The sequence below is a fragment of the Andrographis paniculata genome, unplaced genomic scaffold (assembly GCF_009805555.1).
Source record: "Andrographis paniculata isolate CXL003 unplaced genomic scaffold, ASM980555v1 Contig74END, whole genome shotgun sequence".
In the NCBI taxonomy this organism is placed as follows: domain Eukaryota; kingdom Viridiplantae; phylum Streptophyta; class Magnoliopsida; order Lamiales; family Acanthaceae; genus Andrographis; species Andrographis paniculata.
The window spans coordinates 2,959,654-2,977,715 of record NW_026137611.1 but is presented as its reverse complement, the minus strand read 5'-3'; the positions used below and the strand labels follow the sequence as shown (position 1 = coordinate 2,977,715).

Sequence of the window (18,062 nt, the reverse complement as noted above, 5' to 3'; positions counted from 1 at the left end):
TTAGTCATAGTAAGTAAACATATTAATCTTCCTTACCCATGTCTTGTAGTTGGTCTAAGCTATCTAGCATACAGGGAAATTAGAATGACCCGATTTGTACTGTCTTTTGTTTGAGTTTAGGCATGCAGCTATTTAATGTAGTGGCACAAGTGAGAATTGAATCGTGATATGTCCTTGCCACACTATTAGTTTGTTTATCAAATGTTGAAATTGAATCATGATGTGTGTACTTGCCGTTAGTATTTTATTTATCAATGTAAAAAACTCACTAGAATTGTTGTGTTGTAGCTATTGCTTGTATATTTTGATTGTGTATCAATTGTCAAAAAAACCACTGGAATGTAGTACAGTGACTTCTGCATTAGGTATCTTGTTTGGGTTATACATCAGGTGTGTTGTTTTTGAGTTTCGTGTTTTGTGAGTTTTGATTTTTGTTTTTTTTACCTGAAATAATGGTTGGATGTGATGTTTTGTATGAAAATTAGTACGTTTCTATCGGAAATGATAAAATTGTATCGTTAAAAACTTAAAACTAAAAAGGAACTTAAAAACATAAAAGAGAACATAGTACCCTGTGAGAATGCAACTCAAAGTAAATGCCCAAGAAATAATGAGCCACAATGCACTTTAATTCTGTAGGAAGCCAATAAGTTCAGCAATATTATTTTATTTTCTATGATATATTAAATCACTCTATGCTCTAGATAGAACAATAAAACATGATAATGGACAATTCTAATTGAGCTCGAGGGCCTTGCAACACTGCTATTTATGCTTGATTCCATCTCACCCAAATCACACATATGCTGTATTTTTACATGCCGTATTTTTACATTTCATCACTTTTCATATCAAGCAAACCATTGCAACTGACTGTTGCTATAATTCTCATATAAACCAAACCATTACAAAGGCAAAGTATTTAGAACAACCATCCATTTGTGAACTCTATTTTCTAGATTAAGATGATATTGTTTGTCTACTGTGCTTCGCTTTTATAGCATGAGGACTGGATTAGTATTATAAAAACTCTTTAATTATGACAGGTTTATTCAACCATCCTCTAGTAGAATAGTTCTATCAAGAGCAAGGAATTTACGAAATGTGGAAACTTAAGGCTACTGACATAAATCATGGTCTGATCAATCTCTCATTACTTCATACTCTAATTCCTTGAAGTTTTAGTACAAGATCACATTCAAATATTTTCCTCCTTTTTACACCAAAACTACTTCCGTACTCTCTAGGCACACATCTTACACAATCTTTGTAATAAACATGTGTGCAAATACTCCACTGGTGACAACTATTTTTCTATCATTAGGAGAAAAAAGTTTGAATGACCTTTCTGGTTTTTGGATGACAAGAATTAATAAGGAAATGACTTATTTTGCAGTGAAGAATATTGCTGTTTTTTTTATTATTAACGTCAAAAGAAAAAGTGATTTTACAATATACAAAACTCTAATGTTGTGTTTGGTACAGAGAAATGAGGCCAGAGAAATGGAAATTGTATCATTTCTCTTATTTGTTTGAGAACTTGAGAAATAAATCATTTCTATTTCTCTGTTTTCATTTCTCTCCCATATGCAGAGAAATGGAGAAAAATGATGTTGCAGTATATGTTTTTTTTAATTTTTAAAATTTTTTTGTACTATTTAATTTTTATAATTTTTTTAAAATTATATTATTTTTAATTTTACAAAAAACAAACTTAATTTATTTTTAAAGTATTTAATTTTTACGATATTTTAAGAAATTGTACTAAAATATAATCTTAAAAAACATCGTATATAATTTATAATTTTTTTTTTAAAAAAATTTACCAAAAATATTTTTCATGAATTCTCATTCGTTAAAACTCTTTTTATCGGGTTAATCATTTATTTTTGTTTGATCATTCATATATCTGCATCTCAAATGAATTCTCTGTTTTATCAAACAAGAGAATTAATTCCCATTCACTACACAATTTCATTTCTCTCCAATTCTATTCTCTACTATCATTTCTCTGCAATTCCATTCTCTGTACCAAATGCCCCCTAATATATTAAAACTATACAAAATACTTAAACTGCCCTCGTACTATTATAAATATAAAAATACCCCTATACATAATATATCTAACACCCCTTTCAAACTGGAGAATACAAATGGTATGATCCAAGTTTGTTACATAAAATTTTCATTCAAGGGCCTTTAAGAGATTTTGTAAGAATGTCTGCAAGTTGCTCATTCGAAGCAACATGGTGAATGGCGATGCATCAGATAATACCTTCTCCCGAATAAAATGACAATCAATCTCTATATGTTTAGTCCTCTCATGAAACACCAGATTAGATGCAATATGCAACGCAGCTTGATTGTCACAAAAGAGTTTAATTTCTGAAACTCCCACTATCTTGACTTCATGAAGAAGCTGCTTTACCTAAATAAGTTCACATGTCGCTAATGCCATGGCTTAATATTCTGCCTCTGCATGTGAGCGAGCAACAACATTCTGTTTCTTACTTTTCCATGAGATAAGATTACCTCCCACAAATATGCAATATCCCGAAGTAGAGCGTCTATCAACTGGGGATCTTGCCCAATCAGAATCTGAGTAGCCAATTACTTCAGTATGACCTTGATTAGTGTACAATAATCCTCTACCAGGAGACCCTTTGATGTACTTCAAGATTCGAATGGTAGCATCTAAGTGACTATCGCATGGAGATTGAAGAAATTGACTCACAACACTTACAACAAAAGAGATATTAGGTTGAGTAGTGTGAGATAGTTAAACTTACCAACCATTCTATAATATCTTTCTATGTCAGCTAATGGCTCCCCCTGTCCCGGAAAAAGCTTCAGATTTGGATCTATGGGAGAGTCTACTGGCTTGCAGTCAGACAAACCAGTTTCTTCAAGAAAATCCAATGCGTACTTCCGTTGTGAAAGAATAATACCATCACGTGATTCAACAATCTCAATACCAAGAAAGCACTTCAATGGTCTCATATCCTTAGTTTGAAAATGCTTAAATAGATGTTGCTTTAACTGAGTGGCCTCTTCTTGATCATTTCCGGTGATAACAATATCATCAACATACATAAGAAGGTATAAACACTTACCACTTGATGTGTGCTTATAAAAGATAGAATGGTCTAATGCACTTCGGATCATGCCAAACTCCTGCATGACACCGCTAAATCGACCGAACCAAGCACGTGGATATTGTTTCAATCCATAAAGCGAAGGACGTAGTTTGCAAACAAAACCAGACTCCCCCTAAGCAACAAATCCAGATGGTTGCCCCGTAGAAATGCATTCTTAATATCAACCTGATGAAGAGGCCAGGAATGCATAGCAGCCAAAGCAATAAAAAAACTGATTGAAGCAGCCATTTCATCTAACATTGCATGTCGCCAACCCTGGTGAGAAAGAGCTTCACGAAGGGATTTAGGAAAGGGGATGAAAGATAAGTTTGACACAAAGGTATAGTACGTGGGAGACAAACGATGAAAACTAAGAAAATTGTAAATGGAATGAGGATTACGAGAAGAACGAGTACCTCGTCGTAACGGTGCAGGATCTGGCAGGATAGGAGCCGCAGGAGAATAAGACAATGGAAAGTCTCGAGAGCCAGGACAGTCGATAGACGCTGGAGGAACATGAGCGGTAGAACCATCGGAAGTATTTTAAGAGACACTAAACTAATTTTGAATTTAAGCATAAAATGTTTCAAAGACAGAAAATAGTTCGGAACGAGCTTTCATCAAATAAAGCCAAGTACATCTTGAGAAGTCATCAACAAAGGTAACAAAGTACTGAAACCCAAATACAGAAGTAGTTCGACACGGACCCCATGTATCAGAGTGGACTAAAGCAAAAGACATATCAACCCTATTCTTAACCTTCCGGGGAAACGAAACGCGAGTTTGTTTTCCTAGTTGACACGACTCACAGGACAATGAAAATAAACTAGAAAGACTTGGAACAAGCCAACGCAACTTTGAGAGACTCGGATGACCCAGCCGTTGGTGTAGTAGTTGAGAATAACTGGCAGTGGAACATGCAATTGGGAGTGAAAGTGGTGGAGGGTGGACAGGGTGGTACAGTCCATGGAGCTCAAGTCCTTTGTCAATCGTCCTCCCCGTTCTGCGGTCCTGAATAGAGAATGAATCATAGTCAAATGTTATTGAGCAGTTCAAAGTTTTGGTTAATTGAGTAACAGAAACAAGATTAAATGGACAATGAAGAACAAAAAGAACAGAGGATAAGGGAACACATAACAATGGTTGAGCATCACCGACAGCCTTAACAGAAACTCGTGACCAATCCGCTAAAGTATCATCAAGTAATGAGGTAGACTTCTGAAATTCGGAAAACAATTTTGGATTACCAGATAGGTGATAAGAGGCGTCAGAATCAAGGACCCATGGTCCAAGAGAGGTACCAGTGTGAGCGACAGAGGCAACGGGTGAATGAGATGACTGTTTTGAAGCTTGGTATGCAAGATACTCCTTATAGTCTGAACCAGTCAAAGTGACAGAATTACCCGATAACCGAGGAGTTTCAACCTGCGCAACAACAGCATGAGGTGGCCGGCCATGCAATTTAAAACATTTATCACGAGTATGGCCTCCCCTATTGCAATAAGTGCAGCGTAAACGAGAGCTCCCATGAGGACTAGGATGATCTCGCATGTGTGAAGAAGGTGAAGCTAGTAGAGCAGACTTGTCTCCAGAATCAATAATCGGATGTGCCACAGAGGAGACACGTAATAAACGAGAATAAACATCATCAAGAGTTGGAACTGTTGAGGAACCGGATTCAAATCTGGACCAAGACCAACTAGTGCACACACCATATAGAATGTATCACGCTTAGCAAGCTCCTCCGCAGCCGTTTTCCCTGGAGGCAAAACTGAATGAGTTCAGTTTTGATGGATGAAAGTTTACCGAGATACTCTGGAATTGTCAATCCGGGTTGACGAAGATTGACCAAATTAGATACCACACTGTAGAGGCGTTGAATATCATTGGTATATAAAGTCTTCACATGTCTCCAGAAATCATACCAATTTGTAAAATTGGTAAAAATTGGATGAAGGCTTGGATCAATAGATTGCGAAAGCCTTAAGCCATGCAATTTTGTCAACAATCTGAGCGGACGAAATAACAAAGTGATTTGCCAAACCTTGACCCATACACCACATTTGGACAGCTTTAGACCAAGAGCCATAGTTAGAAACCCTAATCAATCGTTCGGTAACAATAACCGGGGTTGAAGAAAAAACACCCGTAAAAGAAGTAGAAGCAAACATGTTTGAGGCAATATTTGAATTGAAGAGAACTCTATAAATTCAGAATTACAAAAGCAACAAAAATCTAAGCACAACCTAATAACAATCCAACCTAGGAGGAGAAATCCGTTAATGGACAACCAGACAGAAGAAAGAAGAGAGGACAGCGCGGCGGCGGGCGGCGCAGCGGGGTAGGGTGGATGACGGGATCACGGTGGCTCTGATACCATGAAGAATATCGTTTTTTTTATTATTATTATTAACGTCAAAAGAAAAAGTGATTTTACCATATACGAAATCCTAATATATTAAAATTATATAAAATACCTAAACTGCCCTCATATTATTATAAATACAAAAATACCTTTATACATAATATATCTAACATACAAAAATTATCAATTCCTCTTTTTAAATTCTTCCATTCAACATGAGTAAGTTAATCGTTTTTTTTTTCTTTCCGTCCAATTGCTTCCGTTCAGAGTAATATAGAGTTACTGAATTGGAACTCATGTAGTAGCAACTACATTGTCCCTTGAAGGGACTTTGTATTAGAGTTTTACTTGCATCAAATCTGTGATATTAAACCTTAATTTAGTTAGATGAAAAATTATTTGTCATATTTTGAGAGTTTTATGATTGGAAGTAAAAGAATAAAATAGAAAGAGGGCTTTTCCTATATGTCCGGTAATCATATGTCCATTCAAAATTTTTTCTAGACTTTCTTCTTCCTTCAGATGCAGGGCTGAATTCAGCAGTGCTGAGAAATATTAATTTTGCATGCTAATCATGACACTTTTTTGACTAATCATGACACTTTTTTGACTAATTATGACACTTTGTTGCAAATAAAATTGTTAATTTTGTTGACTGATCATGGTACTTTGCTTGGATATATATTCATTTTGTTGGGAAAAATATTGTCATTTTATGAGTAGCATATCACTTTGTTTTCACCGTACAATTCACGCCCAAACTGAAATTTAGCCATAAGAGTATGAGGGTATTTATGTATGTATGAGTATGACCAGCCTCAATAACTAGGATTGTAAGATGTAACTCCATATTTGGCATGTGAACTTTTCATCACCATATTAATCTATAAATATTCTAAAAAGAATGGAAGCTTTTAGATAAATACCAAACTTCGGGGCTGCTTGAGAAGAACAAGAAACATTAAAAAAAAATATAGAAGAAGGTCTTGTCATAAAAAAACCAACCCACTCCCACTATTTATGTCTCATCTTTAATTTCACTATAAAAATTTGAACCTTAATGTGATTATATGTTTGTAAGTATATGCATGCACATGCTTGTCTATTTTTGGATGATGGAATCTTCTATTCTTTACGTTTCTGTTTATCCCTAATTTATAACCTTGAGTGTGATTATATGTTTGTAAGTATGTATAGACATGCCTGTCTAGTTTTAGATGATGAAATCTCATATGTATGAATATATTTTATATACAGTTTATAATTTTCCATTTATCAATAATTTTTTGATACTGCAAACCTTGAACCTTAATTGTGATTATCATGGGTGTGTTTTTTTGGGAGTTTGGGTTTTGAATAATAAATTTTTGAATTTGAATTATTATTTGATGTGATATAAAAAAATGTTGATAGGATGTTAAATTGTTTTTTTTAGTATAATATAAAAAAATGTAAAATAGGTGTTTGTTTTGATGTTTTTGGAATAAAAAAATTTCATTAATAGTAAGGGTGTGTTTGTTGTTTTGGGTTTTTTTATTTAAATTTTGGTTTAAATAGTATTTTGATATGATATTTTATGATAGGAAATAATGTAATTTAATTGTTTCATTGAGTCTTCAGACTGAATAGGGGAAGATTTAAATTTGAAACTCAAACCAAATACACCCTAAAATTCCTGTAAAGAACTTCAAGCAAACACAGCACATAGGTATACATAGTCTAATTTTAGATGAAATTTCATGTATGCGAATTAATAGTTTTTATACTTTGGATTATCAATAATTTATTGATACTGCAAATTTGAAGGATCCATTTTACTGTGGAGAGGAAAAATAAGATGGAAACATTCAAGATATCATTTATATTGCTAATTTAGCTTCTCATTATTGTATCAAATCTTTGGTATCTTACATAGAGGGATCAAACCCTTTGTCGGAGAAGAGAACGATGCATGATCCAAAACCATATGTATATGTATTGGTATTTGCATCTATGCATGTATGTATACAGATATCAGATTGTTTAGAGATGAAGAGAAGTATCGACAACATCAGTTTTATCAAAGAAATTACGATTCCCCTTTGCATTCAAAGAGAACTGTTGGCCCTTGATGGTTCCGAATCGCGCCCCGTTGAAGTTGAGCCCGAGCTCGAGAGGGTCATTATCGAGAGATGTTTGGGGTATTGAAAAGCTCGTGTTTACCGTTGTTGAGGTGTCTGTACAGCCTTCTTTCATAGACTGAGGTAACAACTCGAGCACCCGTCTCTTTTCTTGAATTTCCTTAACTCTCTGCAGCTTCTTAAACCGCTCCTGCAGCAATACAATTGATGAACCAACAACCGCCTGGTCATTGCTTTCCCTCCCCATACTGAAATTCTCAGGTTCTTCTCTGGTAATGACAAAATAGTCTCTTTTTTTTCAGTAAAATACGGTATGTACAGCGAGTTTCTCCTTCTAAAGAGCTCTCTATAGTTCCTGCTCTGGTAAGTTTGTTTATGTGTGTTTATATATATATATATATATATATATATAGGAAGATGGGGAATGTCGTGTGGTTTGGACAGTGGTATTTGTTCTTGGGGTTGTCGATGAGAGAAGTTCTTGGGATTTTGGGAGATGAGAATCGGGCAGGGGCGATGGAGGAGGCTAGATACAAGAGGAAAAAATGAATGGAACAAGGTTTGTTTGGCTGTAGGCTTGAGAGTTGGGTTTGGGGTTTTGAATGGGAATAGTTTTTTTATCTAGACATAAATAGATGTTTTTAATGTAAAATTATATTTTAGTAAAAAATTAAAAATTACGGCGTTTTGAGATTTTGGGAGATGGAAATGGGGTGGGCACCGGCAGGTTAAATACAAGAGGAAAAAATGAATGGAATAAGGTTTGTTTGGCTGTAGGTTTGGGAGTTGGGTTTGGGGTTTTGAATAGTAAATTTTAAATCGAATAGTTGATTGACCTTGATATAAATAGGCGTAGATGTAATGTTTTGAATGTATAATTAATTGTTAATGTAATAAAAAAAAATAATATGTGTTAGATCTATATTTTTGGAAAAAGGAAAAATAGTGAATAGTAGAATATAAGTTTGAAAGAGGCAGAGAAATAAAGGTGTGTGTAAAGGAGAAAGGGATTTGAATGGAAAAGGGTAAATGGCGAGGGGAAGATGACAAATTGGAGTGTTTGTAGCTTTTGGATGTTTTGGTTGTGAGGAATATATGGTGGGTTAGGGATGATGCTGTTGGTGTCGGCTTCTTCTTTAAATTGAATTAGAGGTGGATTATGCGGGCGTCGGCTTGGCTTGGCTTGAAGTTTTGTGTATTCTTTTGGAGTTTTGTTTTTGGGGGTTTCGTTTTTCGGCACTTTATGAAGTTTTATTTGTTATTGGTGGTTTTGTTTTTGGCTTGTTTTAAGCATTGTGAGTTTTTATTTTTGGTGGTTTTGGATTTTGTTATGCTATCAAGATTCCGGTTGGTTTTGTTGTGTTTGGTGAAGATAAAGGGTGGTGGAAATTTAGAGATATTAGGCTAGCGTTTGGACTAAGTGTTTTTGGTGGGGTGTTTTTTATTTTTTATTTTTAGTAAAAAATTGAATTAAATAGAGGTTATATATGAATTATATATATATATAAGAATTATTGGTTAATAATATGAAAGCATGTTTATAAACATAAACTATTTGGGTCGTTTTGAAATTCGATTTATTAGTAGAAAATGATGCCCCCTAGCATTTAAACATTTGACCTTTGAAAATAAAGGTTTGTTCTTTTAACTTTTTTTTTTCTTTTTTTACGATTTTTAATATATATAATATATTATATTCCCTCGTTATTAAATAAATTATTTATTTTTTTATTTTGGTCTTTTTCATAACAAAGTATACATTTAATTTTTTTTAGTAACCGTACTGTCTATCTAATATTATAAATACCTTTATAATTTAAAATATATTATATAAATGGCATTATTTTATATCAAACATGTTACTCCGTTTTTGGAGTGGAGTTTTATGGTATTTTGTGGTATTTTTTTTATTTTTGTTACTTTTTTTTGGGTATATTGTGTAATTTTTTTAGAAGATGATATATAATTTTATATTTTAAAAGTTATATCTAATTTTATTTTTTTGAAAAATAATGTATAATTTTATTTTTTTAAAACTGATGTATAATTTTATTTTTTGAAAAATTGATATACTTATAATTTTATTTATTTTTAAATAATGTACTCCCTCCATCCACAAAAAAAATATACAATTACTTTTGGCGCGGTGTTTAATAAATAATAGTATTTTAATTATAGTGGGTAGTTAAAAGTAGTGTAATGACATTTTTGCCCTTGCTTTTTGGTGTAAAAGTAATGATGTGATGTAAAGTAGGGGTATTTGTGGAAAAAAAGTAAGGTATTTAATGAAATGTTTACTTTGTAATTGTACGTCCCAAAATAGAAACATGTATACTTTCTAGCTGGACAGAGGGAGTATAATTTTATATCATATTTGACTTGATAGTATTTAATTATTTTTTAAAATTATTTTATTTGTAATAATTATTAATTATAAACGTTAATAGAATATATATGTAATTTTTTAAATAAAATATAAATTATATTTGTATGAATTATAATGTAAAAATAATTAAAGTTAAAGAGTAATTTATAAATACGAAAAGTTATATAAAATAATATAAAAAAAGGAAATATATAGGAAATATATTTTTTAGAGTAAAAATTGAAGTAATGGTTAAAGTAAAAATACTTTAGATCAACCATTTGTACTGTATTGACCGCAAAAATAGAGTAATGGGTTGGAGATGATCTTACTAAAATGTGTCAAAATAAAATGTGTCAAAATAAAATGTAGAGAATATTAGTTTTTATTTTTTAGCAAGCTGACTCGATTCAACATACAATCAGCTTAAAGCCCCCCATTGAGCTCAACTATTACTTCTGTTTTGTTATTGGTTGAGATTGTTGCTGAAATTCTATTATTTGGGCAGATATATTATTTTGTTAGCAACAGAATTATAAAGAATAAAGTAATATAAATACATAATTAAGTATAAATTGATTTTATAGAAAATCAAATAGTTATAAATGTATATAAATAAATATTTTAAAAAACACTTGATATCGAAAATCTCGTAGACAGTGCAAATCATGCCCCATCTAGTGACCAGACACACCCTTGAAAGGGTGAACAGTAATAATAATAATAATAATAATAATAATAATAATAATAATATCCAAAAGAATAAAGTGGATTAAATGGTGTGAATATTAAAACTAAAATCAAACCTCATCAAGTTAAATATTACACCATTATCTAAAAATATGCTCATATATATATATATATATATTCACGTTTTATTATAATCGAATAATAATTTGGATGTCGGAAAAAACTGGTATTCAACAATATTGTTATTACATTAGCATAATGTAGAAGAAACCAAATTAATATTATACCGTGGCGGCTATCGTCTGATATTACACAGTACATAATATTATTACAAACAATATATTGTATATATTAATATAATATAAAAAAATACAGCATATGAACAAAACACACGTGCTATAGTTTCAATATCACACAATATAACTACAAACAGCACCCAGTATTACTACAGACAACATATTGTAAATGTTAATATAATACAAATATAATACATGAATTAAAAACACATGTTATAGTCTCGTACAACCAACACAACAGTTGATTTTAGCACATGACATACTAGTATACAATATACTTGTTATTATTAAAAAAATAGCACATTTTTATTATACATAACATGTGTTGTGTATAATACAAATATGTGTTGTTTGCATATATGAGGTGTGATGATGTTAAAAATCAGCAACCTTCCCCCGATTATATATATGAATGTGTAACAATCCTCTCCTCTATTTGAACTCGACAACTTAACACCTAACACATTCATCAAATTGTCTTAATACTATAAAAATATGTATACATATGTTAGAGAAATAATCCGGATTGAATGAAAATAAGAATAAATCGAATTCCGTATGGTATACACGATCTTAGATATACTTTGAGTCGTGTAGGTCGTTTTCCTTATACGATATTTCGACCCTATTAATACCCCAGGTTATACGAAATTCGTACGAGGATAAAATAAAACAACACTCGAATTTTAGGCGAAAAATCGAGCAAGTAAAATGTTGGGAGATTATTTGCGCACGCAGATTAATTCTGCCGACAAGAATATGCATAATCCTATATTAATATTACAACATGTTATTAGCACGATTGTGTATTTTAATTTTTCCAAGGTACTATTTCATTATTTATCTATTTATTATGATTAACCTTGTCAAATAGGAATTCTATCTTTCCTTGTTTTGGCCAAAACCATATAGCCTATATAGCCTGAGCTCGGGATGTTAAAAGACATCTAGCATCAATGAGATTAGAAAATATTATTGCCCAGGATAAAATTCCCACGAGCCAAGATCGTGTAACTGTCATGATCTTTTTGTATCATTACATCGATGAGACATTGAAAATGCAATATGTGACGCTGGAATCACCACTTAAATTGTGAGAGAAATTGAAAGAATGATACTATCACATGAGACTGACTTTGTTGTCAATGACACGGAGCAAATTGCAAAGCCTACGGCTTTAGGATTTTAAAACAGTTCAAGAATATGATTCTGTCATGTTTGAAATTACATCACAAGTGCGCCACTGTGGCGAAAATATATTTGAATCTTAGAAAACTTTTCCACTTTTCATGTCTCTAATATGGTTTTGCAGCAGCAATATCGTGAAAGAGGCTTCTAGAAATATTCTTAACTAATCGTATGTCTTTTGCTGGCCGAACAAAATAATGAATTGCTGATAAAAAAATCACGAATCTCGGCCGATAGATGCAAATCTATTTCTAGAGAAAAATGCAATACAAGCGGAAAATCCAATGCATGGTCATGAGCATGTCAGAAATTAAAGAATTGATCGTGATCGAAATCGAAATCAGAATCACAGACGTGGCTGGACTAACTCACACAATCACAACAATTACCAGAATAGGCCCTGTATGTGCCAAATCGGTGTTACAATGATAGACGGCCATATAGACCTCAACAGAGGTTTAACATTGAAAGAAACGGAGAAATGATGAGGAATGCACCTAGTGTGGAATCAAAGGTCATTGGACCCCATATTTATCGCACAACCAGTCACTTAGCTGAATTGTATAGGGCCTTAAAAGAAAGGCATGGAAGAATTGCCGCCGAAACAAATCACACTGCCCACGATGACATATTTGATGATGTGTTGAATGAAAATATCATGCACCTAGATGCTGATGATCTGCTTTACATAGCTGATGATGTTAAATGATTAAATGTTGTTGTATCTTTTTTGTTATTTTGATGATTTCTGCCCCCTTTTTTGTAATACCCCATATAATATAAGTCTATTTTGATTATGTTAGTAATACATGTCTTTTATTATTTTTACCTTCTTGCAAAGACAGATGCCGAATATTTTGGAGACGATGACAATACATGCGTTATCGACAGTGCTACGACTCACAATATTTTGAAAAACAAAAGTTATTTCTACCTTCCGAATATGGGAAAGACCAATATTGTTACTATCAGTGGTGTATCAAAAATGATTGAAGGCTCAGGAAAAGTTATTATATTTTTCCTTAAAAGGACAAAAATAGCAATTGCAAATGTCACCTTCTCGAGTAAAGCTCGAAGAAATTTACTGAGCTTCAGTAATATTCGAAATAATGAGTATCAACATTGAAACATTGAATGAGGTACAAAATGAGTATCTCCTAATAACTCAGATTTTGAATGGCAAAAAAATTGTGAAAGAAAAATTGACACCATTTTATTTCGGCTTGTATTACTCAAAACCCCATGCCGTTGAAACATATTAAATAGTAGACCAAATGGCTACTAGCGAATTTAAAACTTGGCACGATCGACTTGGGCATCCTGGCAATATAATGCAGAGACGAATTATTGAAAATTAAAATGTCACTCATTTAAAAAGGAAAATATTTTTGAGTACGAATGAATTTGTTTGTACTAATTGTTTTCAATGGAAGTTAATAATCAGGTCATCTCCAACAAATGTTGAAATTGAATATCCAACTTTTTTGGAAAGAATTCGGGATGATATTTATGGACCCATAGATCTACCGTGTGGACCTTTCAAGTACTGTATGGTACTAATTGACACGTCAACACGATGATCACACATATGTTTGTTATCTATTTGCAATCTAGTTTTTGCTAGTCTATTTGCACAAATATTAAATTGCAAGCACAATTTTCAAATCACCCGATAATAAAAATATGTTTAGATAATGATGGAGAGTATTCATCACACACATTTGATGATTGTTGGATGTCAATTGGGATTACTGTGAAACACCATGTTCCCCATGTACATATGCAAAATGACCTGGCTGAATCCCTTATAAAAAATTGCAATTAATTGCTAGACCATTATTAATGAGGCCTAAACTTCTCGTATTAGCTTGGGGACAAGTTATCATTGTTATTTCCCTACATAATTGGTATTTGGAAAAGTACCAAATATATCTCACCCTCGAATTTTTTGGTGTGTTTTTTATGTGTCAATTGCGCCACTGAAACGCACGAAAATGAAACCTCAAAGAAGGTTGGGTATATATGTCGGGTATGAATCACCCACAATTGCGAAATATTTTGAACCAACAATGAGTGATTTATTTACTGCAAAGTTTGCAAACTGTCATTTTGATGAATCTCATTTCCCGACATTGTGGGGAGATAGTAATCAACTGAAGAAAAAAAAAAGAACTCTTGAAAAATACCACTTGACTTTGATCATCGTACGAAACATAGTGAACTTGAAGTTCAAAGAATTGTGCATTTGCAGAACATTGCAAATCAATTGTCTGATGCTTTTAATAATGCTGCTAGAGTTACGAAATTATATATTGAAGCAGTAAATACACCCGCCAAAATAAATATTCCAAAAGGAAAAGTGTTGAATGCTAGTGAACATATTGCTCGTGTAAAACATGGTAGACCGTTTGACATGGATAGGATCAAATCCATGACATCTAATCTCAAATCAAGAGAAGAATCAACTATGAAATCGAATAAACGAACCGGCAGATAATTTGGAATCAATCGACGAATACTCCTCTCGAGCAAACACCTTCATGAATCCACACAAACTGTTTGAGGCTTGTGAATGCTTCTTCCATCAAGAGAAGAATCAACTAAGGCTCAAAAATTAACCCTCACGATTGATTGGAATCACTCCAATGGATGGGTGGAATCTCTCCGAAAAGAATGAAATTTCTTCAAAGTGGTAGTTACTTTTTCTGAAAAATGTATGGAATGAATGTTTTACAAGTAGAATATAAGGAATATATGCTAAGAATGCTTAATCTAATCTTGGCCATACATCTGATCTAAAAATTAACGGCTCACAACCTCTAAATAAAGTAATGTATTTGATCGGGTACGGGTCGCGATTGATCCGCCGATATTCGGGTCGGGTCACCTGATACCATGTCACCGTTGGATTCCAAAGATAAAAATCCATGAAAGAAAAAAATTGTAAGTACTGATGAAGAGGTCAATAATGATTAGATATCTAAAAAGGTCAGTACAACCCCTAAAGAGGTTGATACTAAAAATTCTGATGAAGGTGAAAATTCTGTTAATTATATCACCAATAGATAATATTGGAATCGAAAGAAAACAAATGTTTATAATACTTTTGCATATTCTCTAACACTCGATATAATGAAAGATGACGAGGATTATGAACCGAAATCAATTGGAGAATGTCGGCAACAAGATTGGGCAAAATGGAAAAACGCATTTCACTTTGAATTGGACTCATTGAAAAAATGATAGGTATTTGGCCTCATAGTCCAAACACCTGAAAATGTGAAACTTGTTACCTATAGATGGATGTTTGTGAGAAAAAGAAATGAAAATAATGATATCACAAAATATAAAGCAAAGCTTGTAGCCCAGGATTTTTCCCAAAGACCGGTTATTAATTTTGAAGAAAAATATTCACTGGTCATGGATAACATTAATGTATTTTGTGAACCTAACAGTACGCGAAAATCTTGATATGCGATTAATGGATGTGGTTACTGTCTTTATGACACCTTAGACAATGATGTTTACATAAAAATTCCAGAAAGATTTAATATACCTTAATCATTCAAATCAAAGCCAAAAGAATCATATCTTATCAAATTGCAAAAAATTTTGTATAGACTCAAGCGATCAGGCCGAATGTGGTACAATTGCCACAACGAAAGCCTAACAAAATAAAGTTACATAAATGACCATATTTGTCCATGTATTTTCATAAAGAAAAATAGGTCAGGATTTCTAATCATCAATGTACATGTCGATGATCTCAATTTAATAAAATCCAGAAAGTTGTTGAATAACTGAAAAATGTGTTTGAGATCAAAGATTTTGGAAAAGCTAAATTTTGTATTGGTTTGCAGATTGAGCATTTGGAGAGTGGAAACTTTATCCACCAATTAAATTATACCAAAAGGGTACTGAAACAATTTCTGATGGATAAATCACATCCGCTAAGTACCCCAATGATCATCAAAGCACTTAATTCAATAAAAGATCCATTTAGACCAAAAGAGAAAAAAATGAAGAAACAGTAGGCCCAGAAGTGCCATATACGAGTGCTATAAGAGCATTGATGTATCTTGTTAACAGCACATGATCATACATATCATTTAATGTAAATTTATTGGCAAGATTCAGCTCATCGTCTACTCAATAACATTATAATGGGATTAAGCACATTTTTCGTTATCTGTAAGAAACAATTGATCTCGGATTATTTTACTCAAAAGATTATCGACATGAATTAATTGATTTTTCCGGCATAAGATATTTATTTGATCCTCATAAAGCCAAGTTTCAAATTGACTACATATTCACTAATCGCGAAATTGTAATCTCTTGGAGATCAATGAAACAAATATTGAACTGTCATTTCTTCAAATTATGCTGAAATATTGATAATACATAAAGTTAATCGAGAATGCATTTGGTTAAGATCAATGACTCAACATATTCTGAAAAATTGCGGATTGACACCTGAAGATAAAATTCCTCTGACTACGTTGTATAAAGACAATGCGGTTTGTTTAGCCCAATTGAAATGGGGGTTACATTTAGGAGATAGAACAAAACACATTTCACCAAAATTCTTTTTTACTCATTATCTTCAACAGAATTGTGAAATTAATATGCAACAAATTAGATCAAATAATAATTTAGTTGATATATTAACCAAGGCATTATCGGCTGCAACATTTGAAATTGGTAAAAAAAATTGAAATGCGTTTGTTTAGAGATCTCGAATAATGTTCAAATCAATGGAAGCAAATTAATACAAGAACATTGTAAATTTTTTCTTTCAACTAATATTTTTTTTTTCCCAAAGAGTTTTTTTCTAGTAACACTTTAACGAAATACATTCTTTGTATAAAAGTATCTAATATGAAGTATTATAAATGTAGTTACTTTGTATATCAAGATATGAATGCTTTAAATCACCGCCCCATATCGTCAACGTGTATCATACATTGTAAATTTACAGCCATATATGTAAAATATGCAATTGCCTATAAATACTAGCATTTTGATGAAATAAAATGTAGCAAACGAATTCCTCTTCATTCTTATCTTAATCTTTAATCATCATATATATTTATATATGTTTACATACTAACATACATACATATAAAATAAAATAATCATTGCATCTATATATATATACACACTAACCACCACACACACAAAACATACATATCTACACATATATATTTAGGGTGTTTTTGTTTGAAGGATTTTGGTGGATTTCCACTATTCATCCAATTTTTTCCCCCCAAAAATATCAAATCAAACACCTATTTTTTATTTTTTATATTATACTAAAAATCAATTTTACATTCAAAACATAACATCAAACCCTATTTATATCACATCATACAACTATTCAAATTCAAAATTTTTACTATTCAAATCCCAACTCAAAATCCAAACCCCCAAACAAACACACCCTTAATATACATACATTTAATTATTAGTATATATATACACGCTGGATTACTATATATATATATTATATACAATATACATTTAATATACATACATTTAGTTATTAGTATATATATACACGCTGGATTACTATATATATATTATATACAATATATAATATGATGGTTAAATATAGAAATAATTAATATTTTCATTGACTAATCCTATACTAATATTATAACGGTCTCTATTATTGCTTTCTTCAGCATTGTGTATTGTATTAATTAGCATTATTATTGAGTCATCTTAATACTTACACACACAGTCAGCAATGCTATTTGAGATAAGCCTATTTAAATAGGATGATCAACCAATTCTCAAAAACCCCACTTGGTTGGAGAAATTTAAGTTAAAGTTGGTGAGGTTTGGGTTAAGTATTTCAAATGGCTCCATAAATTAGCCTAATTTTGTTTAGCAAAT

The 18,062-nt window shown here is 32.1% G+C and overlaps 1 protein-coding gene across 1 annotated transcript; it reads right to left on the bottom strand.

Moving 5' to 3' along the window:
- Positions 1-7,524: 7,524 nt before the first annotated feature.
- LOC127265888 (uncharacterized) lies at positions 7,525-7,869 on the bottom strand. The gene has a single exon (XM_051295904.1). It carries the CDS (start codon positions 7,867-7,869, stop codon positions 7,525-7,527), a length of 345 nt encoding a protein of 114 aa, XP_051151861.1.
- Positions 7,870-18,062: the final 10,193 nt, after the last annotated feature.

What these genes read in the sequence shown, in the direction of transcription:
- LOC127265888 (XM_051295904.1), bottom strand. Translation starts at nt 7,869, where the DNA reads ATGGGGAGGGAAAGCAATGACCAGGCGGTTGTTGGTTCATCAATTGTA.